Source organism: Chlorella variabilis (genome assembly GCF_000147415.1).
Source record: "Chlorella variabilis unplaced genomic scaffold CHLNCscaffold_28, whole genome shotgun sequence".
Classification (NCBI taxonomy): Eukaryota; Viridiplantae; Chlorophyta; class Trebouxiophyceae; order Chlorellales; family Chlorellaceae; genus Chlorella; species Chlorella variabilis.
In genome coordinates, this window is record NW_005435060.1 from 137,411 (window position 1) to 161,259 (window position 23,849).

Here is a 23,849-nt window from a genome sequence, read left to right on the forward strand (position 1 = left end):
CCGCCTCTTTTCCCTTCTCCTCATAAAACTGATTGCGCTGCTGAGTGTAGTGCTGCTGCTGGAAGGTCCTGCAGGCGGCAGGCGGCCCCGGCGGCGGGGTGGCGCGCGGGCGGCGCTCAGCACGCGCAGCGTGAGGGCCGCCGCCCGGCAGCCGGCCGCCGGCGGGGCCATACAGCCCCCCAACCCCAAGCCCGCGCCGGGGCAGCCGGGCAGGCAAACAGCACAGCACGGCCAGGCCAGGCCAGGCAGGAGCAGGAAGGCAGGGCGAGAGGAGGAAGGCACGCTGCCGCCTGGCCCAGGCAGCGGGGCAGGGGCGTGGGCAGGCAGGTGTGCTGCCGCCTGGCCCAGGAAGACAGGGCAGGGCATGCTGACGTGGCGCCGCCACTCACGGGAACCAAGCCGAGAACTCTCCCCAGTCCACCCAGCCGTCCCCATTCGTGTCTGCCGTCGTCATTTCCCGCTTCACACCCGCGGCGCGTGCGATGGGCGACCGAAGGCTGTCCTGCCGGCAGGGCAGGGCAGGGCGGGGCGGGGCAGCGCAGGGCAGGCAGGCAGCAGCGTTAAAGCAAGGCACCAGTCAGCAGGTGCCGCTGAGGGCCACGCAGGGCGTCGCGCGGCGCTGCTGCTGCGCCGACACTGCCAGCTTCCCCTGCGCCGCGCCGCGCCGCGCCAGCCCCGAGCAGCGGCGGCTGCGGCTGCGCGGCTGGCTGGCCATCTGGCTGCGTCATTGCTTGGCGGCCGGCTGTGCCTCACCAGGCGTCCGGCATCCCCCAGCAGGCACCCAAAGCCCTCCACCCCGATCATCCCCCTCTTGGCATCCTTGTACTGCAGGGGCGGGCAGGCAGTACACCACGTGAGGCGGTACAGTACAGGCAGAACGGCACGCCCACGCACGGGCGCGGGCAGCACACACGCCTGCGAACAGCCGGGGCGGGCCGGCGGCAGCTGCGAGGGTGCGCCTGACGGCACCAGGCGGGCGGCAATGGGGCGGGCAGCCGCGCAACAATCAGCCACACACACACAGCGGCACACAGGACCACCTCCACCACCACCTTACACACACAGAGCCACACACACACACGCACACACACTGCAACTGGTGGAAGAGGCGGGCGCTTACATCCAGCGATCCCTGCTGGACCTGCCCGTCGCCGCCGGCCGCCGCCGCCACCTCCTCTGGCGGCGGCGACGCCTCCCGATCCCGCTGCCGGTGGCCGTGCCGGTGATGGTGGCCGTGCGCCGCCTGTTGCTGCTGCTGCTGCTGCTGCTCTGCGTGGCCGTGCCTGTGGTGGTGGTGGTGGCTGTGGCGGTGGCTGTGCGACGGGGACTGCGGCTGCTGCTGCTGGTGCTGCTGCGAGTGGTCGCGCGCGCGGGGCGTGCCGCCGCCGTCTGCCATGTCTACGCCGCTGTGCACGGTTTGCAGGGTGGGCTGGGAGCGCGGCGGGCGGGCGTGGCCCTTGCTGGCGCCGCCGGGGGCGGCGGTGCTGGGGCTGCTGGCGCCGGCGGCGCGCGGGCGCGCCGGGCTGGCGGCGGCTCCGTCGGGGGGCGGCCGCGGCGGCGCGCCCTCGTCTGCCGACACTTCCGGATCGCTGAAGCGGACCTGGAGCACAGGCAGGGGCGGCGACAGGTGTTGGAGCAGGCAGTACCCGACGGCAACAGCGGCGGGGCGGTGTGTGCCGCAAGGCCGGTGGCGCAGAGCCTCGGGGCTGCAGGCGCTGCCAACTGCAGCATTGCTGTGTGCCCTGGGTGCCCGCTGGGGGTGCGGGAGGTGTGCTGGTTTGCCTGCACCGCTCGAGGGGCATGCACCGCGCCGGCCGGCGGCGGCATAGATGCCGGTGCAGATGCAGGGCGCCAGGCCCCTCACCTTGCGCTCCGAGGACCCGGTGGAGCCGCTGCTGACGCTGGGGCTGCTGCTGCTGCCCGGGGACCTGAGAACGGAGTGCAAGGGCGCCTTCTGGTGCTGCTGTGGGGGCTTGCTGGGCGCGGTTTCTTTGGCACCCGAACGCTTCAATCTAAACATTTGCCAGGCCGCCCCCAGCTGCGACCACCGTCCCTCGCGCTGGGCGGGTGGGCAGTAGTTAGTGTGATGGGGGCTTCAGGAGCGCGGGGCGGGGGCAGTGAAGGAGCCCCTGGAGGTTGCTGGTGGACAAGGATGCAGCGGGGGAGGTCCCATGGCAAAACGCGTGTTTTGTGTCCGACGTGGCGAGTTGCCCGACTTGCAAAACCGCGCTTGCAACTGACCTTGGGCTGCTCTTGGCCCCTTGCAGCGATGCAGGTCGCCTCTGGGCATTGCCGCGCCGGGTGTGATCACCCTCGGCTCCTGGGGCGGGGAGGCGGCAAGGCGGGGGCGGCAGCTGCAAGCCGCCAGACGGCAGCAGCCCTGTCGCCAAATTGAGGCGAGCCTCACCTCCCTGCCAACCAGGTGTGATACAGAGGCCTCCACCAAGCCGATGCCGCTTTGAGAAGCGACAAAAACTTGTCGCTGCCGCAAGGAAGCGGCGGGAGAGCGCGGCTGGCAGCGGTACACACCCAGACCGTGGAGTGCCCATCACCTGCCACTGCACATGGCTGCCAAAACGCCTCCTTGGATCGACCTGCCCGGTAGCCAGCCGAATTCTCCTCTGCAGCACGTCCCCTCTTTGAAAACCGGGCACCATTGCGTGCTGCAGCCACAGAGCGATTCGTTTTTCGTTCCTCGGCATCGCAACCTCCAGAGAGCATGCAGCCAGACCGGGGAGCAGCAGCCCACACCATCGTGGCGGCTCTCCTGCTCCTGCTGATGGGGGGTGCCCGCGCCCAGAGCAACGGGAGCGACCTGGGGTTTGACTACTTGCTGCTGGCGAGGTACGGCACGGTCTCGCGCGCAGGGGGGGCGCCCTATAGAGGTGGCAGTGACTCACATCCCGTGCGCTGGCGGAGCGGAGCGGAGCAGCGGCGAACTCCAACCGCCCGCCTGCCCCCGCGCTCCTCCCTCCCCTCGCGCAACCCCTCACCGCCAAGAGCCGGTGCTTCCCAACGAGTAGGGCGTCTAATCATCCAAGTGTGACACTCGGGTCCTGCGTCCGTGCAGGATGTGGCCCGCCACCTTCTGCGAAAGCACCAAGTGCGACCAGCCGACGTACAACCTCTTCACCATCCACGGCCTGTGGCCCAACAGCGCCAGCGGCGACGACCCCGTCGACTGCGACAAGAGCGACGCGTTCAGCCGAGACGTGCGCTCGGCCGCCGCCGCCGCCTGCCGCCGCGCGCGTCACCCCGCGCCGCCGGCCCGCCCACCCCTCTCCACCCACCCCGTCGCACGCCAGCTGCCAGCGCTGCCTGGCCGCCCCTAGCAGCCTGCTACCCACCCTGCACGAGTACCACAGCAGCCCACATGCACGCACACACACACCAGCAAGCTGCCAGCCGTGCCGCCGCCCCTGCCTGCAGCTGCTGACCCCGGAGCAGCTGGGGCGGATGTCTTGCGAGTGGAAGAGCTTCAAAGGTGGGGTGCGGGGTGGGATGCCGTGGGCACTGGGCGCCAGGCTTGGCTTGACTTTTGACTTGGCTCCCTGAGCCATCGAGGTTCATGCACGCATTGCGGCGGCGCAAAACCAGGCGCAAGCTCCCCCTGCCGGCATGCGGCCCCAGCCCCGCCGCGGACGGGCTGCCGCTCGCGCCGCCACGGGTGCCCGCTGCTGCGCGGTGTGGCCCCGTGCACCCCCGCCCGCCCCCATGCACACCCATGCACAGCCATGCACACACCCATGCACACACCCATGCACACCCTTGCACACCCGTCCACCCGCCTAGTGAGTTTAAAATCTCTCTATTGGTATGTTCCCATGGCCTCCACACCCACACCCACACCCACACCAGGCTCCAACAACGGCTTCTGGTCTCACGAGTGGTCCAAGCACGGCACCTGCGCCAAGCCGCTGTTCCAGAACGAGAGCGGCTACTTTGGGGCGGCGCTGGCGCTGAGCGAGCAGTACGACCTCAACGTAAGAGCAGTACGGTGGCGTGGCAGCAGTACGGTGCCGCGACAGAGGCAGCAGGGGGCAGCTGCTGCTGCAGCAGCGTCCAGAGCGTGTGGGGTGGCGGCGCATCTCATGGATTTCATCACCATGCGCTGCCACTCGCCTTCCGCCCACTGCCGGCGCCGCGCCGCCGCCGCCGCCCCGCTGCCTGCAGGAGGCTCTCGCCAGCAACGGCCTCAACCCGCTGGCGGCGACGGCCGCCACCCAGGCGCAGGTGCAGGGCATATTGGAGAAGGAATGGGGCGTGACGCCCATACTGACCTGCTACAAGGGGTGAGAGGCGGCCTGCTGCAAAGGGTGGGGGGCGCTGCCGCCCTCCCTGCTCCTGTCAAGGACCGAGGCTGCAGGCAGGCCGACCAGGGTGGCACCCTGGCATGGGGCCCTTGCTTTCGGTTTCTGGGCTGGCGGGCGTGGGGTCTCGCACCGCAGCCCAAACCTGCGGCATGCCGTCCCTCGCGCCCCCTTTGGCCGGCGCAGGGCGCTGCAGGAGGTGCGCATGTGCTTTGGCACAGACCTCAAGCCCATCGACTGCCCCGGCGGCGGCGGCTCCTGCTCCTCCAAGGGAGCCCTGGACCTGCCCTACGGAGGAGAGGTGCGGCCAGCCAGCGGGGCTGCCGGGCGGCGGCAGCGGCGGCTGCGGCGGCTGCGGCGTTTGCGGTGGTTCGCGGCGGCGGCATGCGTCGGTTGCCACACCAGCGGCGCTGTCGCCGTCGCCGCCGCTTCCGTTGCGCTGTCCTCTGGCTCGGCCAGCGGGGCCGGGCGGTAGCTGCCGGCGCCCGCCCAACCGACCTCTCTATGCATGCCTTGCTTGCCGCCCCCCCCCCGCTGCGCGGCGCCGCAGATGCCCCCCGTGTGTGCCTCATACTTTGACGGCGTGCCCAGTGCTAGCAACGTGGCGGCGCCCGCCACCGGCAGCTCGCCCTCGCCGCCGCCGCCGCCCTCGCGCGGCGGCCGGCCGGCCCCCGGCGCCGCGGCGGCGCTCCTGCTGGCGGCGGCGGCGGCGGCGCTGGCGGCGCTGTGAGCGAGCGCGGCTGCACCAAGGGCACTGGTCTCACGGCTGACCCCCGCAAGTAGCTGAGCGCCGCAGCTGTGCCGGGCTGTGCGCCGCAGCGGCACTGCCAGCCCCTCCCTCTTGCTCCAGCCTGCGATTAATTGCATTTGATTTCGTCCCGAGGAAACTGTTCTGTTGCTGAGCACTACTGCCCGCCACCGCCACACAGGCCCCACGCAATCCTCAGGCCGGCTGAGATGCCTGCTCCCCAATATGCCCCCTGCGGACAGGCCCCACAGCATGCCTGGCAGTGGTGTTTACAAGCTGGCAAGCAGCTGCTCCCTCCAAGGACCTGAAGCAGCTGCAGGCGGCGGAGGAGCGGCAGCGGGAGGCGAAGCGGTGGCAGCAGCCGCGGTGGGATGACGGGGCGCATTCGGCGCCAGCCCCAGAGCCTGCCGCAGGAGCAGATTGGCAGGCGTCCCTGGGTTTTAGGTAAATAATTTGCGCCTGCTGTGCCAGCCCATTAATAGGCTGCGGGCACCTTTGGCGGCAGCTGGCGCTCCGACGCATGTAGCAGCTGTTGTGAGCAGTAGTTGCAGCAGGCCCTGCGGCTGACACTGCCCAGCTGCTGCAAGTGGTGTTCTTATTCCAAGCACCACGTGGGTGGCCCCTGGCCTCTAGGCCGGGTCAGCGGCCAAATCATCGGGCGGGTCGTCGATAAGTTGTCGTGCAAGCATGGGAGCGAGCACAGACTGGATAGAATTTCGCCGTATCATTCGCAGGAGCGCGCTGCAAGGGGCCAGTGCAGCGTGTTGTCTCCGGCAGTCCAGTGGCTCTGAACTCGTGCCGTACTCTGTGACAGACACGTGAGGGCTCGCCCTCGCGTGGCGGACAGATTGCGAGACGCCTGGCTCGAACCCCAGGACCTGCGCCATGCACGAGTGTTCACCGTGAGCTCCGTATCTCTTGCAAGAGAGCCACCGAGCCTGCACCATCTTCACGCACGGCAGAGGAAGGCGGTTGCAGCTGTGGGCAGCCACCACGAGCCTGTTGCGGCCTGCAGACGGTGCCGGCACCGCCCCCGCCGTCTGCCGCCACCACTGCGGCACCACAGCTGCGCATCGCTCGCTCCCGCCGGCTGCAGGCAGCCGCTGACAGAGTGCCACAATCAGGCGAGCCGCGGCCTGCGGCCCCCGCTGCCCCCTGGGGCTGCGCCTGCTTGCGCAGGACTTGCGTCGCCGCACTCGGGCAGCGTGGCGGGCCGCTCGCCCTGTGCCTTCCCCCCGAGCCTGCAAGCCCTTGCCTGACCCCAACCCCGGCCCAGCCCCACCCACCCAGCCGCGTGCCCTCCCCTCATGTGCCCCACCTGCAGTGCCCCACACTGCCCCCCCGCCATGGCAGGCACCGGGGAGGAGGCGGCGCAGTGGGTGATCCGCCGCGACCTGCAGACCTGCCTGGCGGCGGCGCTGGTGCAGGGCGCGGTGCTGTCGCGCGGCCTGCTCACCCCCGCCGAGCAGCGCGGCGTCGCCTGCCTCATGGCCGGCACGCTGGCCGCCGCGGCGGCCATGCACCTGCGCCCCGCGCGCTACGCTCGGGCCTGGCGCACCCCCATGGTTGTCGCCATCCGCACAGCCCTCACCCTCATCCCTCTGGCCTTCGACACGCTGCGCGCGATGCAGCCGTCGGCGGTGGCGTCCGCCGCCGTCGGCGCCGCTGGCGGCGCGGCCAGCACACTGCGTGCCATCCTCCTGCTACTGCTGCCGCTGGCCTGGGTGGACGGCTGCACGGTGTCGGCGGTGGGCCTGCCGCTGCCGCCGCTGCTCCACGCCGTGCTGCAGTCCCTCTGTGTCGCCCTGCTGATGCGGCGGGCACCGACAGGTGCGCTGGGTGCTGCTGTTGCTTGTGTTGTGTGTGGCTGGAAGTGTGCGGCTGGGTGAGGTGGGGTGCTGCCGGGGCCCGCCGCCTGCCTGCCCTCTCATCCGCCTGCCAAAGCCCGGCTGGCGTGGTCAATGTTGTCGTTGTCGTCGTTGCTGGATGGCCAGCACAGCGCCGTCGCCTGCCGCGCGGCTGGCGAGGCCGGCGGCAACCCCCCCCGGCCCCCACCTCCCCGCTCCGTGCCCCCTGCCCCTCGCAGCCTGCCGGCAGTACGTGGACCAGCACCCCGCCAACGGCGGCGTCACCGCTGCGCTGTACGACGCGCTGCGCCACCTGACCTCCCTGGTGTGCCTGGGCACACGGGAGCACCTGCACCGGGCAGGGGAGGCGGCCAGCGAGGTGGACAAGTGCACGGCGGTCGTGTGGGCGGTGCAGGCAAGCGGCCTGCTGCTCCTGCTTCCCCGCATGTTGCGCGGCTTGTTTGTGGCCTGCCAGCCGCTTCCCTGCACGTTGCAGTGCGGCCTGTTTGCAGCACGCGGCCTGGTGGTGCGGCGCAGCGGCGGCGGGGCGAGCGGCGGGCCTCCCGGCGGGCATTCCAGCCGCTCGTGTCAGCCGCCGCCGCCTCTCTGGCCGCCCCATGCTTTCACCCGGGCGCCGTTGTTGCTGCTGTTGGTCTGCAGGCCTCCCTGGCGCTGGTGCTCCCCACGCTGGTCATCTGGCGCACGCTGCTGCGGGAGGAGCTGAAGCAGGCGGCCGAGGAGCGGCAGCGGGAGGCGGAGGAATGGCAGCAGCAGCAGCAGCAGCCGCAGGAGGGCGCCGGGGCGAATTCGGCGGCAGCCCCGGAGCCTGATGCGGAGCTGCTGGGCAGGTGCCACTGGCAGTTCCGCCTGCTGTGCCAGCCCTTGCTGGAGGCGGCTGGCGTGGTCAGCTGGGTGGTGGTGGTGGGCGGCGCCGCGCTGCTCGCATACGTCGCCGCTGTGGTGACGCAGTCGCTTGCGGGGGACGTCGCTTGACGTTGACCGACGGATTGGTTGCTTGCTTGTTTACCATGTCTTTTTCATGTTATCGCTTGTCATTTCATTTTCCTGGCGTACTCTGGTTTTCCTGAGACTGGACTGCTGGCATTGACTGATTGATGGCCAACCTCTAGCCCCTGCCTACATGTAGTGTGTACACTGCCCCTGATTGAAGCAGGCCCGCACCCGCTGTAAACTGCATCCATCCCTGGCGACGGAGCAGGCGGCTTACATGCGCTGCAGCTGGCGCCAGCATCACACCGCTCCGCTGCAAAAGCCGTGCACTGCAAAAAGGGGGAGTCCCACGCAGTGCCGCTGCAACACTCACAGCACTCGCCAGCCAGGCTGGAGCTCACAGCCACTGCGGCAGCCCGATGTTTTCGTACACCTTGATCTCTCCTGTGTACCCCGCAGTCACCAGCACCTGCGCGGTGGCGGCGAGCGGGAGGCAGCGGGCAGAGCGAGCTTGGGGCGGGAACCGGAGGAGAGAATGGGAGGGGAGAGGAGCGGCTACCAGCAGTCAAAGCCCCGACGCTGCAGGCCCGCTGCTGCACGCCATGGTCCGCCTGGCGACCGGCAGCGATCATCAGCACAGGGGGCGCCGCGGGGCGGAGGAGCTCACCTGGCCGCGGGCACGTGCCGCCGACAGTGCCGCCTCCCCCTCCGGCGCATCCCCCAGGCTGTTGCTGCGTTGGTGCCGCAGCGCGCCCGCCGTGGGGCTCATGCTCTCGACTGCGGTGGCGAGGAGGCGGCGACGGGATGCATGGAAGGGAGCACGGGAAGGTGGGGAGAGGCAAGGAGGCGGACGGGGTGGGTGGGCAGGTCAGGCGGTGTGGCAGCCGCCTCGCCCAGCACACACGCCCAGCACGCACACCGGAAGGCAGGCGTGCCGGCGTGATGAACCGGGCGAGCAGGACAACAAGGCGGAGCCACACGGGGCGCACCGGAGCGGTGGCAGGAGGCGGGGGCGAAGACGGCGACGGTGACGATGTCTCCGTTGGCCTGGAAGCACTCATAGCTGGCATTCTTCTCCTGCGCGGGAGAGGGGGGGGCAGCAGCAGCAGGAGTGGGTGGGTGGGTGGGGTGGGGTGGAGGCACTCGTAGCTGGCGTTCTGCTGCTCAGAAAGAGCAGCGAAGGAAGGGGGAGGGGTGCGTGACTGGTTGTGCAGGTGGTGGTGGCAGTATGGTGGCGGCAGGGCCGCCGAAGAGTGGAGGATGATGGGCGGGTGGATGCGTGGAGAGGCACGCCACACCGCACACCCAGGCCCGCCCTTTTCCCGCGCACAGCAGCGCAAGAGGGAGGCGTGGAGCAAGGGGGGCACCTTTGCCAGCGGGTTGGCCGCCTCCCGCTGGAAGCCGGCGGTACCGCCCGCGGCGCCGCTGGCGGGCACGGCGCTCTTGTGGGTGCCCCACACATACACCCAGCCGTCGTCGGAGCCGCAGGTGATGTAGTCGCCTCCCGGGGAGAAAGAGGCCCGGATCTGCGGGCAGTACAAGTGGGCGGTACAGCAGGTGGCGGTATAGCAGGCAGCGGTGCGGCACACGCTGGAGGGTTGGGCCCACCGCTGGCCGGCGCAAGCCCGGCGGTGGGGCAGAAAAGGGTGGACACGGGCGCCGCACCTGCGTGTTGCGGTTGGTGTGGCCCTTGTACTTGCAGCGCAGCGTGTAGCCGTCGTACAGCCTGCGGTACAGCCGTATAACAGCAGTACAACGTCGCTCACGGCGCCACAGCCGCGCAGCAAGGCGGCGGCACGACGCCGTCAGTGCTGCAGTACACGCAGCGTACCGTACTGTATTGTACCACGGCGTGACCACAGCGTGGGCTCAGCGTGCGTGCACACCTGACCCGCGAGTCGTTGCTGGTGATCAGCAGCTTGCCCGGCTCCGAGGGCAGGAAGGTGAGCCCCGTGATCTTCTTTCCCCGCGAGTGCTGCCCCCGCTTGTTCTTCACGTCTGCACCCAGAGTGACCGCCACACAGCGCAGCGCAGCGCAGTGCAGCGCAGCGTGCCAGCAAGTCCGCGGTCAGCGCACCGAATTGCCAGACTGGCGGCAGGCATCTCCCCCGCGGCAGCTGGCTGATTGATCAGGGGCGGCTGCGCAGGCCGCCAGGCAGACGTCGGGCTGGCGATACACGGGCGGAGCAAGCGGCGGTACATGCGATACCACCCACCCAGCTGCGCCTCGTACTCCAGCGTGCTTGTCTCGATCGTGTAGAACCGGCACTTGCCCTTCATTGTGCCGACCACCGCCTTGCGGCCATCTGCGGTACAGGGGGCAGTACGACGTTGCCGCGCACCGCGCTCGTGGTGCTGGCGCTGGCATGGAGGGGTGGGGTGGAGGGTGGCTGGCCACGCAGCGCGCTGGGGCACAGCCAGGGCCGGCTGCCCAAGCCCGACGCGCAGCGCCAGGACAGGGCAGGCAAGCGGGGGGGCACCAGCCGCACACAAGCGGGGGCGCCGCAGCCAGCCAGCACGCCAGCGGCAGCCGGCAGGCAGGGCAGGGCCGCTTACTCCCCCGCCTCACCCAGGCAGTAGGTGACGGCGGTCACCATCTCGTGCACATCCTGCCATGACACCACCCGCTGCTCGGGGATGTTCCACAGCCGCACCTTGCCATCGATGGAGCCGCTGCAAGAGTGGCGGCGGCAGGAGGGCCAGGGGTCAGGGTCAGGGGCCGGGTCTTGGGGCCGAGGCTATGTGGCAAGGTGTGCGCAGCGGGGGCAGCGCCAGCAGGACACAAAGTGCGGCGGCGAGGAGGGTGGCCCGCAAGCCCTCACGCCTCTCCCTCCCAAGGCGCAACACATCCCTCGACTGCAGGGCCCTCTGGGCCACCCAGCCACGGCACCACACCCCCAACATCGCCACCCGCGCCACACCCCAACACCGCCACCTGCGTCCTCAGGCAGCCCCACCCGCGACCACAGGCAGCCCTCCCCCCCCCCCCCACCCCACACACACACCTAAGGAACATCTTGTCATCCAGCGGGTGGAAGTCAATAGCTGTCACAAAGTCGGTGTGCCTGCGGGGGGCGGGAAGGAGAAACGGCGCACAGCCAGGCAGGCAGGCGGCGGCAGCATGGGTGCCGAAGGGGGGGCTCGCTTGAGCACAGCCAGGCGGGCAGGCGGCGGGCGCATGGGTGCCGAGGGGGCTGAGAGCCCACTTGAACATGAGCACAGGCAGGCAGGCAGGCGGGCAGGCTCACTTGAACACCCGCAGGCACTCGTCCATAGAGATGTGCCACAGCCGCACCGTCTTGTCCATGCTGGCGCTGAGCAGGAACTGCGGGGCACGGGGCGCGGGCGGGGAACAGCAGCCTTGGCCGGGCGCAGCAGCCTTGGCAGGGCGCAGCAGCCTTGGCAGTCAGACCGGCGGGCAGGCTGGCTTGGCACGTGGCGGGCTGGGCGCCGCATGCAGGCGGCGCGGGGCGTGGCCACCACCGCGAGCATGCAGCAGGAGACAGCCAGGCACAGACTCTTTCTCTCTCTCTCTCTCGCCCTCTCTCTCCCTCACTCTCACTCACTCACTCACACCCACCCACCTGCGTCTTGGACCAGCACAGGTCCAGCACGTCCTGCTTGTGGCCGCTGTACACCCTGCGGTACCATGGCGTGCAGCATGGCGCCACGTCAGCAACGCAGCATGCCACGTCAGCGGCGCCGCAGCCCCGCACAGCTGGAGCAAGGCACACGGCTGAAAACGGCTGGCTGGCTGGCCAGCCAGCGGGGGCCCCAGCCCGGCCAGCCAGCCCCGCTGCAGCGCACCAGACACAGCACGCACACAGCATACACATTTCCCGCAGCACACACACCGGTACGGCCGCTGCTGGAAGGCTGCCACGGAGGGGTCTGCCAGCAGCCCGCTGCTGTCGGGCCCGCCCGCAAACAGCGCCCCTCCGCCGGCCCCGCCCGGGCCGCCGCCGGGGGCGCTGTCGTCTAGGGGCACTTCAGACTCAGAGGGCGTGCCGGGGGCGCTGCCGGTGCCGCGGCCCGGGCACACCTCCCACACCCGGATGATGCAGTCCTGGCCGGCTGCAGGCAGGGCAGGCGGGCAGGGCGCATGGTGCACCAGGCAGGCGGGGACAGGTTGCTGGGAGCGACCGCAGCACGCCCGCCAGCGCACCCGCATGCACACAACTCCCTCCGCCCCACCACCACCACCACCATGCACCTCACCACACACACACCACCATGAGCGAGCACCCCGCATCTGAGGCCAGCTGCCTTCCATTGCGGCTGCAGCACTCCACTCGCCCACACACACCACCAAAACACACACCCACACACGCGCGCGCGAACCACCCACACACCACACACCTGAGGCCAGGTACTTTCCATTGCGGCTGAACTTCAGGGTCCACACCACGCCCTGGTGGCCCGCCAGCTGCTGCACCAGCCGCAGGTCGGTGAACTCCTTGTAGCTTTTGCGGTACACCTGTAGATATGGTACGGGGCAGTATATTGTGGTACATTGATGGTACCGCAGCATGGAATGGCTGGCAGCGAGGTGGGACACCTAGGTGCTGGTGTGGGGAGGGACGCGGTGGCGATGCAAGAAGCAATGTGAGGACGAGGTTGCCAACCGGCGTTCCTGCTGCCACTGCAGCGCTCCCAGCCAGCCGCCCCAGCGCCCCGCCCACACGCACCTGCACCTTCACCGGCTGCCCCTGCCGGTCGTCGACGGCGGGGGGCACCGCGCCGCCGCCGCCGCCTCCCCGCGCCTCCGCGCCGCCGTCTGCCGCGGTGGGCGAGCCCGTGGCGCTGCGGGGGCTGGACTTAAGGTTGCTTATCATCCCCCCCACGCTGGCCTTCACCCAGGTGGCCCCTGCAACGGTACCGGCGCAACACCGCGTTGCACACCCTGCTTCAGCCTGCTGAAGGAAGGGGCCCCAAGGTGCGGCCAAGGAGAGGCGGCGCAGCCGGGTTCAATGCACGCCGCAGCACCATCAGCCCGTGGCAGGGCGCAGCCTGACCAAGCGAGGTGCTCGAGCCGTGTTGCCTGCCGCTGCCGCCCAGCTACCTGCCTGCCCGCTGCCCAGCCTACCTGAGGAGAAGCTCTTCAGGCTGCGCTGCGCTGCCTGCTGCATGGCGCCGGCGGCGATGGCGGAGGCGCCGCCCGCCTCACCGCCGCCCGCCGCGTGCTGCGGCTGGGGCGCCGGCTGCGGTTCCCGGAAGTATCCCAGCGCATCCTCAAACTCGTTGATGCTGCAGGGGGGGAGGCAGGGCATGCAGGAGCACAGAGTGCACAGCATGACGCACAGCGTGACGCACAGCGCGACGCACAGCGCAACCGCTGGAGGTGGTGCGGCGCCACCACGGCGCAGGGCCCGAAAGGTTGGCCGACGCCGGGGCGCCGCCGGGCTCCACCGTCCCGCCGCCCTCAAGCCCCTGCCCACCTCAGCTCCCGCCCAGACAGCAGCTCCGTCACACGGCCTGCCTCGGCGCCGTGGACGCCTGCCTCCAGCGGGCCGCGGGCCGCCGCCGCCTTCTCCACCTCCGCCCCCACCACATACACGTTGCCTGTGTCAATGTCCTTGATCCAGTACCGCTGCAGGGCAGCGCCATGGACCGCAGTACCAGCGGCGCTTGGCACGGGGCCGGCGTGGCGGGCAGGCGTGGCCAGGAGGCGGCGCCAGCCGCGGCACCGGGCATGCCGGTCCAGCAGCCGGACGCGTGCTGCCGGCCGCGGGCGGCGCGGCATCCTGCACAGAGCTCGCCTGCCTGCCAGGTCAGCGAGCCTGCCAGCTCAGCGTGCGCGTCCAGCTCAGCACCCACCTGGTCCAGAGTGAAGTCCCTGCCCGCATCCAGGTCCCTGATGCGGAACATCTCTGACGGGATACCGTAGATACCAGTTGTGGGTGCTGACGCGCTGGGAACGCTGAACATGGAAGAACCTGGGGACGATGGCGACGTGGGTGCTGCCTCCTCGCTCGCGCCAGAGCCGTTGGCCGCGCCGGCGCCGGCGCCCGACGCGGCCTTGGCCGACGGCCGGCGCTCGGCCGGCGCCGGTGGCTGCGCGCCGCGCTGCTGCGGGTCGTCTAGAGACACCTCCTGCAGCTGCTGCGCGGCTGCTGAGGCTGGGGACTGGCTGCTGGAAGGCCGCGGGGCGGGCGTGGTGGCTGTGTCTGTGGTCAACCGCTCGCTGGCGGCGCTGCTGGCCCGTGAGGCAACGTCGGTTGACCGCCGGCGGCCTGCAGGCAGCAGCAGCGTTGTGAGATCGTTCATGCAATGCGGGCTCTGCTGCTGAGCCAAGATACAAAGGCAGTGCCAGCATGTCCGGAGTGTGCCGGCAGCAAGGCCGTTGGCAGCGCTGGCGGCGGCGGCGGGCGGCGGCAGCTCCCTTGTTGCCGCACCCGAGAAGCTGTGCCCCCGGCTGTGAGAGCCGCCCAGGGAGGCGGTGTCCAGCTCCTCTGCCGACTCATAGAGCTCGGTGCTGCCGCTGGGCAGCGACTCCAGGCCGCCTTCTCGGGTGGAGCGCCGGCTGCCCATTTGCCGCTCTGCCGCCGAGCGCAGATGTCACGGGCAGCCCGCACCCGCTTTGCAAGCTGCACGCTGGGTGGCAACGACCAGTTGCCGCCTGGAGCTGTCGCCCTGCACCGGTAGGGGGCTGAAACAGGCTGAGATGGATCCTGGAACGCGTTAAGTGCACCTGATCAAGGGGAGAAGCAGCATGGAGCGCCCAGTCTGTCCCCCCTGCCTCCGTGGCACTGGGCGAGGGCTCTACCTCCTCAGCCTCCCTGCGCCACATCGAAGGCCTCTCCCAATCCATAATCGCTGCGCCCAGCCTCTTTGGGCCGCCAGGGAGCCCCCAGGATGGTGGGCTCAGGGCAGATGCTCGCCGAGCTGTCTCTGCACCGATGGGAGCACAAGATGGCCGCCCTGATTGCCTACACGCTGGCATGCGCCGCCTGGCTGCGGCTGACCACACGCCGCCCCGGGCTGGGCGCCAAGCTCACCGCCACCGCTCCGGTGTTGATACTGAACGCCATTGCGCCTCTGCTGTTCCACCGGTACTCCGAGCCCGTCACCCTGGCCTTTAGCGTGTTCCTCCTGACCTGGCTGGGTGAGCGCCACGGTGCCTCTAGCCCTGGCACTGCCGCTGCGAGCCCGCCGGGGCGCGCCCGGTGCTGCAGCTGGCGGGAAGGCCTCACGCTGCCCGCTGCTGCGCCCTTGCACGCAGGCAGCTTCAAGGCGGTGGCCGCGGCAGGCAGCAGGGGTGAGCAGCGGCACATTACGCGGGATGCGGCGCGTGCGCCGCCCTGCATGCCGTGCCCGCCGCCGCGTGGCCCGCCGCCAATCCTGCCAGTCCTGCCAGCTCCCCACACCGCACCCGCCCCGCGCACCGCTGCAGGCCCGCTGGCACAGCAGCCCTGGTCGCTGCTGCAGTTCTGGGTGCTGTACCTCCTGCCCATAGTGCCCGCCGCGCCACCCAGCGCCAGCGGCGGCCCGCGCCGCAGGCCCAGGAAGCAGCACCACGAGAGCCCCGGCACCGGGGCCCAGATGTTTGCCCGGTGGGCGCAGCGGGCTGGACGCCGGCTGGCCTGCAAGGCAGGCAGGCAGGCCTGGCCAGGCGGGCAGCTCCACCTTACAGGGAACACTTCTCAAATCCGAGGCCTGGCAGCCCTGCCCGGCCCCTGCCCCAGCCTCCAAAGGCCCTCTGCCTCCCCACCCCTACCCTGCTCTTGACTGCCACTCAAGCTCGGCCCCGCCCTCCTTCCCTGCCCCGGCTGCCACGCGCAGGTGGCTGCTCAAGGCTGGGGTGACGGCCGCAGTCGTCTTCACCCTGCTGCTGCCTGACCTGCCTCCCTTTGCCAAGTCGTGCCTCTACGTGGTGGGCCTGTACACGATGCTGGGGGTGGTGATGGACGGCCCCGCGGCGCTGGTGCTGGCGCCGCTACAGCTGGCGCTGGCCCCTCACTTCCTGCCGCCCTGGGAGAGCCGCAGGTGTGTAGCCGGGGCCTCCTGCCTGCCTGCCAGCCCGCCAGCACCCGCCGCCGGCGGGTGCGAGGCCCATGATGCCAGCCCCTTGCCAGCACCCTGCCTGTCGGCATTTCCCGCCATCCCTCCACTCCGCCAGCCCAGTGCCAGCCTGCCTGCCACTTGGGCCGTCGTGGCGTGGGGCCAGGCCATTGCAGTCCTGCTTTGGATGCTCACACGCGACCCGCCTGCCTGGCTGATGCACCGGCCGCCCAGACCCGCGCGCTTTCCTCCCCACTGCAGCCTGGCAGACTTCTGGGGCCTGCACTGGAACCAGGCCGCCAGCAACGCGCTGCGAACCACCATCTACGATCCCATTGCGCAAGGCAGCCTGGTTGACCAGTCAAAGGCGCAGCACCCAGCTGGCGCCGACCACGGCCGCGGCTCCGGAGGCAGCGCCCAGCGCCGCCACAGCGCGCGCCTGGCGACGGCGACCGCAGCTTCTGCGGCGGCAGCGAGCGTTGCGGCGGATGTGCGCGGTGGCGAGGGCAGGCGCCTGCTGGGCATGACTGCTAGCTTCTTTGCCTCGGGGGCGGTGCATGAGCTGATCTTCTGGTGGGCCCCCTGCTGCTGCATACCGCGCACAGCGGCCGCCACGTCAGCACGTGCGCTGCCCACCAACCTTGAGCAGAGTGGAGCGTGCCAGTGTTCAGTGTGGAAGGATTGGGAAAGATGCTTTGAAGCGGTGCGGCGCGGTGAGCCTCCTCGGGGTGCCTGCCCGCCGCCTGTGGGTGCAGGTATGTGGAGGGCAGTACAACCAGGGGGCTGGCCTGGCTCTGGTTCTTCACAGGTGGGCTGGACTGCGCAGGCAGGCAGGCGCGGGCAGCGCATGAGGCGCTGCGCTGCGCTGTGCTCGTTAGGGTGCGCTGTGCTGTGCTCGTTGGGGTGCGCGCTGCGCTGCGCTCATCACGCTGTTCTGTGCTGCCCCACGCTGTGCTGCGCTGCCCCACGCTGTGCTGCGCTTTGCTGCAGGCCAGGTGCCCCTCATCCTGGCCGAGCGAGTGATTATGGCGCGGCTGAAGCAGCAGGGGGCCGCCCCTCCCGAGCTGCTGCGCATCGCGCTGACCCTGGTGGGCGCCGCGCCGCTGCCGCCTGGGGGCCGTGCCTTTTGAGGGCCCGCTGCCTGGCTGTTGGCGCCGTCAGTTTGGGGCGGCGGGGAGACGGCGAGCTGCAAAGGAGGCCACTGCGCTGCTGCTGCTGCCTGCCGCTGGTCGTGCTGAATATCTGGGACGCGGGCCTGGCCTTGTTCGACTGGCTGGCTGGCTGGCTGGCTGCTCGTGGGTCTTTCTGCACTGCCATGCAGGGCGTGCTGCTTGTGTCGGCGCACTGGCTGTTCTTCCTGCCGGCGGAGGCGGCGGGCGTGCCGGCGCGCTTTGCGGAGAGCATGCGGCAGTCGTTTGCGGCGCTGGCTGCGGCGCCGGCGGGGCTGCTGGCTGCGGCGGGCATGTAGGCGGCACGGGCGCCTGCGCATGGCCGGTGGCCAGCGCTGCTCGCTGTCGCCGCGAAGCAGCACGCTGCGAAGTGTTCCTTTCAGGAGTGTCCCTCTGTTTACCCACCCAGTCAGTTGATCCGACGGGGTTTGGCAGCCTGCCGTCCAGTGAGCAGTCACTTGGTGGGAGCACTCGTTCGGTCACTGGACTGCTTCAATAACTGTGATAATCATTTATCAGAGGGGCATCCATTCAATGGACCATTGCTCCAAATCGCTCATCGGCCAGAGGAAGGAACCCCTGGACGAGAGTGCATCACGTGGGGCCAGGCTGGCATGTGTCTCCGTCCTCCCAAAATGGGGATGGAACTTATTCCGCCCTTGATGCCTTTTTAGCACACGCTGAATACAACCGAGTCCCACAGCACCCTCCCGTCCTCAGCACGGGCGCCCCTGCAAGAGCTTGGGGACACAGCAGCCTCCCGCCCAACTTTCAGGCCTGAAGGCGCTCTGATCATGTCTTCTCAACATAATGGGACCATCTAGGAGATACAGAGGCCATCTAACTCGCTCCTGCCCACGAATGTGCCCCCTTAAAACGGGAACTGGTGAGCGAACGGGGGTTCGAGCTTGCAAGCGACATTGGCGTGGCACAGCAGCGTGTTGGAGGGCGTCTGCGCGCCCAGGCTTGCTGCACGGTCCTTCTTTGAGCGAACGGACACGCCCGTGCAAGTGACTCCTGGCTCACCCCCAACTGAATCCCCTGTCTTGAGATTAGAATTCCCCAGCAAACAGGGCGCGGAGCCCCGCAGGATGACGGAGGGAGAGCCTGGGGGAAGCTGCGAGCAGCAGACCCAAGCCAGCGCCGGCAGCGGCACCAGCGATGGCACCGGCGCCGCCGCCGGCTCGGACGCCAGCAAGAAGCAGCGGCAGCGCCGCACGACGCCAGCCTCGCCCGCCTGCCGCATCGCCGGCTGCAGCCAGGCACTCACCCACTCCTACAACAAGGCAAGCATGCGAGCCGGTCATGCCGCTCGGAGCAGCCCGGTTGGCTTCCACGCACCGCCTCTGCATGCAAGCAGCCTCAGCGTAAACAGGCCTGTCTGGCAGCCCCTGCCAGGTGCAGCTGCACAGCCACCATGCAGCTCCCTCCCCCGCCCGGCTCAGAGCCCTGCCTGCCCCGCCGCCCCTCCGCCCCGACCCCGCCCGCCCGCCCACACCTGCCGCCAATGCTGTGCAGCTGCACCGCATCTGTGCCGCCCACCGGGCCGCGCTGCAGATCGAGGTGGCGGGCCAGGCGCAGGCGCTGCGCTACTGCCAGCAGGTGAGCATGAGCAGGCACGGGCACCAGCTGGGTCCGCTGCAGCGGGAGGGTGGTTGTGTTGGTGTCGTCGTGATGTGGTGGTGGTGGTAGTGTGGTGGTGGTGTGCTCGGTAGGCGCCTCACAGCGGATGCGGCTGCACATCCCTACGCATCCTGACTCCGGCTGGCCGTGGCCTTGCCCCGCAGTGCACCAAGGTGCACACGGTGGACGAGTTTGGCGGCGACGCCCGCAGCTGCCAGCACAGCCTGCAGCGGCGGCGGCAGCGCAAGCGGCGGCAGCTGCAGCGCGAGGCGGGCGGCGGCGGCGACCCCGCCCACGACTGCCAGCCGGAGCCGGAGCCACGGCAGCAGCCTGGCAGTAGGCCGGGAGAGCGGTCGCCGAGCCAGCGGCAGCGGCAGGCGTCGTTTGGGGCCAGCAGCGGGGCGGCGCCAGCTGGAGGCGCCAGCTGGCGTGGCAGCCCGGCCAGCGGCGGCACTCTATCCCAGGCTGAGGAAGACCCTGGGCTGCAAGGTCAGCCCTGGGAGCTCCAGCCGGGAGGGCACCCGCCGGCGCAGCTGATCCGCTGCCACTCGGCCCCGCAGCCGCTGACGGCTCCCATGTCGGCGCCGCCGACGCCGCCCGTGCTCCTCCCCCCCACGCCGCAGCCCTCGGCGCTGCAGCAGCACCCTCAGCTGCTGATTGCAGGGCGGCAGCTGGGGGGGCAGCAGGCCCTGCAGGGTCAGCTCCCGCTGCTGCCTGATGTGCCAGCGGAGATACGCACCGGCCCCTGGCAGCCCGGCCCGGGCCCCGACAAGCCAGCGCTGTCGGCGACATCGGCCGCTGCGCTGCCACCGTACGCCAGCCCCCAGGCCCTGCCTCCCACGCGCGAACTTCACTGGTGCCAGCAGCAGCCCGCCGCGCCACGCCTGGGCCGGGCATGCAGCGTGCCCGCCCCCGGCAACCTGCCGCCGGTGCCGCTGCTGGCGCTGCGGACGCAGCCCTGCCCCCGCTTGGTGGAGCAGGCGGCTTGGCTGCTGGAAGACGACCTCGGCCTCCTCATGGTGAGCTGCCGCCGCTCTCTTCCCTGCCTTCGCTGTGAGGATCTGGAACGGGCAGCCGCAGGCGGGGCTGGGTGGCGGCGCCTGCGGCAGCACTCTGGCTGGCCGGCCGGCACGTGCTTGCTTCCCGCCAGTACTGAGGCCGCCGCCGCTGCTGCCGTCGCCGACACCGCTTGTGCCTGCAGGGAGATGGGCACAATGTGGTGCCCAGCGAAGCGGAAATGCTGGCTATAGCTCAGGAGCTGGAGGCCGCCCACCCGCAGCCTGCGCCCCAGCTCCCTGTGCTGCCTCAGGAGCAGCTGCCGGCGGCGGCGGCGGCGCCAGCGGCAGCGCCAGGGTGGCCCGCATCTCCGGCGCTGGCGCTGCTGGCTGCGCAGCAGGCGCAGCGGGCGCAGCAGGCCGCGCACGCGCTGCACCTGCAGTGGCGGCAGCTGCTGCAGCAGGAGCAGGGGCTCGCTCCCTTTCCGTCGCGTTTCTTCCAGACCACGCCTTTTGACCGGTGATTGTACCCCCTTACTCGGACCACAGCACTGCCCGTGACGGGAAGGGCTCCCCATGACGGGAAGGGCCTCCCATCTCACCATCTGCAAATCTTTTCCTCCTCCCTGTTCCATCTGACCCCTTGCCTCCACACACTCTTCCCCCAACCTTGCCGCCCCAAACTTGCCTACGGCGGGGCCAGGAGATTTGCCACGTGTGACCTCCACACTCACGAATGATCGTTGTAACTGCGTGAACCTCGACAGTGCGCCGGCATTGGATGCCAGGCGCCAGCCCAGGCGTGGCGGGTGCTGCTGCGGAGGCCGACGCCGCGGCAGCCCTGGCTGCAGCCGCGCTCCGGTGGCGCGGTGGCGTTTGGGATTGACGACCGGCAGGCGGGCTCAGCGCATGCTCGTCTTCATTACTTGCACTCCTGGAGCTTTTGATTGAACTGTGACATGTTACTCTCTGCTCGTTGCCCTCTGCTGCTGCGTTATGCTGAGTGCGCTGGGGCATAGCGCTGGGGCGGCGGCCCTGACATGGCATGGCCACTCTCACTAAGCTCTGGCTCCCTCAAGTGGCCGTCCAGCCATTCTACCCCGCCTGCATCTGTCACAAACAACTGCAGCTGCTTGGGCGCCCACCCTTGGGGGTTGATCCCAGGGGACGCTCGCCTCCGCTCGAGCCGGACCCCGCAGTGCTGCCAGATCCTGCGTTAGCCGGTTCCAGAGGGTGTTGGACGGCGCCCTTAACTCTCAACCGCGTCCAGCCGGAGTCCGTTTTGTGACCCAACCCTAAGTGACGATTGGCCGTCGTCCGCCTTTGGCGGCGGCAACCACAAGCAAGCAGCTCTGCGTCGTGGCGCGGAGCTCCCCGCTGCTTTGGGCGACGCCAGCGGACCAGCTACTGACCCAGCCACCGGTCCCGTCGGGGCCTCGCCGTCGCCTCGCCACAGCGGCAGCGGCGGCTCTGCCTGTTCCAGCCCACACCGGCGCCCTTTCAAGTCCCAGATGTGCCGCATCGAGGGCTGCACCCATGCCTTGTCCACACCCTACAGCCAGGCAAGCAGGCGCCCCAGCAGCGGGGCTCCCCACAGCCGGCATGCACCGCCGGCGGCCAGGAGGCACAAAGGAGCACGCCTGCCCAGTCACGACGCCTGAATTGTCTGCTGGGCAGCTGACCTGCTGCCTGCCTGGCATAGCCCTCTCGGCTCGGCTGATGAAGGCTCACCCAGCCTGTCCTGTTTCCTGGGCATCCCATAGCCGCTGCGTCCCCTGCCCTGCCAACATCGCGCTGCGCCTGCCGCCCCCGCTGTGCAGCTGCACCGCATCTGCGCCGCGCACCACTCTGCGCTGCGGATCGAGGTGGACGGCGCCGTGCTGCGGTACTGCCAACAGGCAAGCATTTGATGGCAAACAGGCGGGGCATTGTGTTCAATGAAAAAGCTGCCTGCTGCGCTGGGCTGTTGCCCCCTGCTGCCAGCCCAGCGGCGCGTGCCAGCAGGCCGACGGCTGCACGCAACCGCACACCTAGCCGCCGCTCTCTTCCTGCCAATGCGTGCAGTGCGCCCGCCCCCACCACCTCGACAGCTTCCCGGGAGACGCGCGCTCCTGCCACGCCAGCCTGGAGCGCCGCCGCCTGGCCAAGAAGCGGCGCAGGCAGCAGCACTCGCGCCAGCGCGAGCCGCAGGAGGCGGAGCAGCAGCAGCAGGGAGGGAGCGCGAGTTCGCAGCCGCAGCGGAGCTTGCGGCTGCGCCACGCCAGGGGCGCCGCCCGCAGCGCCGCGCTGAGCCTGCTGGCAAGTGAGGGGAGCGGGTTGCCTGATTCCCAGGGCGGGGCGCCTGCCAGCCTGGCAGCTGCGGCTGCTGCGGCGCCTCGGGAGGAGTGCCAGCCCGGCCAGCCCAGCCAGCAGGCCCCTCTGCCCGCGCCACGGATGGTGTCCTTCGCCAGCCACCACCAGGCCCACCACCACCCCGACCTCTCCCTGTTCTCTCCCTGGAGCCTGCAAGCCATGGAGCCGGCCCCTTCGCCCCTGCTTGCGCCGCCGGTGCCGCAGCCGCACCCGCTGCTGCAGTGCAGCGGGCAGCCCGTGGCGGCGTCGGCGACCGGCGACCGACAGTGCTCCGGATCGGTCACCTCTGAGCAGATGCACTGCCTTCCCTTCCAGCTGGCAGGCCAGCGCCAGCCGTCGGTGGCCTCGGCGGCGCTGCCGCCGGCGCTGCTGCCTCGTGCGCAGTACAGCCCAGCGCGCCCAGCGCAGCAGCTGCTGCCGCCGCTCGCCACCGCCCTGCTGGCGCAGCAGCAGGCCGCCTGGGCGACGTGCGGCGAGCAGGTGGCGTGGACGCAGGTGGGCTGCGGGAGAAGGTGCCGCTCGGCCCCGCCGTTGCAATCCATGCTTGCAGCCGGCCGCGTGCTGGCATGCAGGCAGGCAAGCCCGCCAGCTCAAGCCGCGGCTATGTGCAACATGTTGCATGCCGCGCCACGCTGAGCCGTGCTGTGCCACGCTGGGCCTGCAGGGCATCGATGTGCCCACCGAGGAGGAGCTGCTCATCATCTCTCAGGAGCTGGGCCTGCTGCCGGCGCCGCTGCCAGTGGCGGCCGCCTCGCGCTGAGCCACCTCGTCGCGTTGCCACACATTGCTTTGATAACAACGAGCTTTTTTCATGGCTGGAGCCAACCCAACCAGCCAGCCAACAGATCATGCCCCCCCCCAAGACAGGGTGCCAGGCCTGTGCCGCGTGTGGGCCCACACACCCTCGTTCCATGTCACCTCAACTGCCTAATTCTTGCTTGCCTCGCAACGTGCCCGCCTGCACCTTTTTCCAGTCACACGACCGTGAGCACACCTCGAACGCATGCCTGAGACCTCGCCCCCTTGCCCATCAATGCTCTCACCTTGCATGACTGCTTCCCCCCTTTGTGCTGTGCCAGACCTCCCCCTTGCGCCTAGTGCTCCGGCCCAACCCAAAACGTTCCAATACCCCCATAGATCTCACCACAGATTCACTTCCCACTCCCTTCCCATATCCCCTTCCCCACCTTCCTTTGTGCCTTTTTTCCAAATTTGGTTTCCTCCATCAACCCAATGGTATGTAATACGCAACATCACAGGCCCAGTCGTCTGTTACAGCTTCATCTGTAGCACCTTGTCGACGCAGCACGCAACGCACTCGGCTCAAAGCAAGGCCCGCCCGCTAGATCTCCTCTCGATCGACATCCATGACCGCCCCCTGCTCCTCTTGCTGCTGGGCCTGCTGCTGCGGCTGCCGCTGCTGGTAGGCTGCCGGCGCAAATGGCTCCGCGCTGCCCGCCGCCGCATCCGGCGCGGGCTGCCACTGCTGCGGTATGGACATGCCCATCGCCTGCTTGTGTTTCACGGCATAGTGCTGCCGCGGCGGCCCCGCGGGCGCGCCGCCCGCCGCCTGCGGCCGCGCGGGGCGCTGCCGCGGCCGGGGCTGGTAGTTTTGGCTCAGCAGGCAGTCGGCCACTGCAGGCGGGGCAGAGGGGCGGCGGCAGCGGCGAGTCGGAGCGCAGCGCAAGCAGGTGATGCCAGCAGCGGCAGAGGCCGCGGCCGCGCCAGCAGGCCGCGCGCGCGCCTGGCGGCAGCTTAATGCCGTGCTGCTTGTCGCTGGGCCCCGTCAGCGGCTGGGCGTTGACCAGGCGGGCCATGGCGTGCAGCTCGCGCAGCGTGGGCGCCTGCTGGTG

The 23,849-nt window shown here is 69.9% G+C and overlaps 4 protein-coding genes across 4 annotated transcripts; 3 read left to right on the top strand and 1 right to left on the bottom strand.

The window, feature by feature from the left end:
• Nucleotides 1-2,719: 2,719 nt before the first annotated feature.
• CHLNCDRAFT_140010 (hypothetical protein) lies at nt 2,720-5,040 on the top strand (the record flags this gene model as incomplete). The annotated part of the gene is made up of 7 exons (XM_005843590.1): nt 2,720-2,844; nt 3,071-3,212; nt 3,430-3,484; nt 3,859-3,983; nt 4,174-4,292; nt 4,497-4,611; nt 4,861-5,040. The coding sequence occupies 7 exons, from the start codon at nt 2,720-2,722 to the stop codon at nt 5,038-5,040; spliced, it is 861 nt and encodes a 286-aa protein (XP_005843652.1).
• A 4,270-nt stretch (nt 5,041-9,310) lies between these two features.
• On the bottom strand, nt 9,311-11,163 carry CHLNCDRAFT_27787 (hypothetical protein; the record flags this gene model as incomplete). The annotated part of the gene is made up of 7 exons (XM_005843652.1): nt 9,311-9,382; nt 9,522-9,582; nt 9,743-9,854; nt 10,073-10,162; nt 10,426-10,529; nt 10,862-10,921; nt 11,105-11,163. Coding segments are annotated over 7 exons (558 nt in total), but the record flags the coding sequence as incomplete, so codon positions are not given.
• A 3,548-nt stretch (nt 11,164-14,711) lies between these two features.
• Nucleotides 14,712-17,325, top strand: CHLNCDRAFT_140013 (hypothetical protein; the record flags this gene model as incomplete). The annotated part of the gene is made up of 8 exons (XM_005843591.1): nt 14,712-14,961; nt 15,079-15,114; nt 15,250-15,409; nt 15,639-15,842; nt 16,119-16,430; nt 16,613-16,665; nt 16,848-16,945; nt 17,179-17,325. The coding sequence occupies 8 exons, from the start codon at nt 14,712-14,714 to the stop codon at nt 17,323-17,325; spliced, it is 1,260 nt and encodes a 419-aa protein (XP_005843653.1).
• Nucleotides 17,326-18,117: 792 nt separating this feature from the next.
• On the top strand, nt 18,118-20,168 carry CHLNCDRAFT_140014 (hypothetical protein; the record flags this gene model as incomplete). Its single annotated transcript, XM_005843592.1, has 4 exons — nt 18,118-18,351; nt 18,545-18,628; nt 18,814-19,668; nt 19,851-20,168. The coding sequence occupies 4 exons, from the start codon at nt 18,118-18,120 to the stop codon at nt 20,166-20,168; spliced, it is 1,491 nt and encodes a 496-aa protein (XP_005843654.1).
• Nucleotides 20,169-23,849: the final 3,681 nt, after the last annotated feature.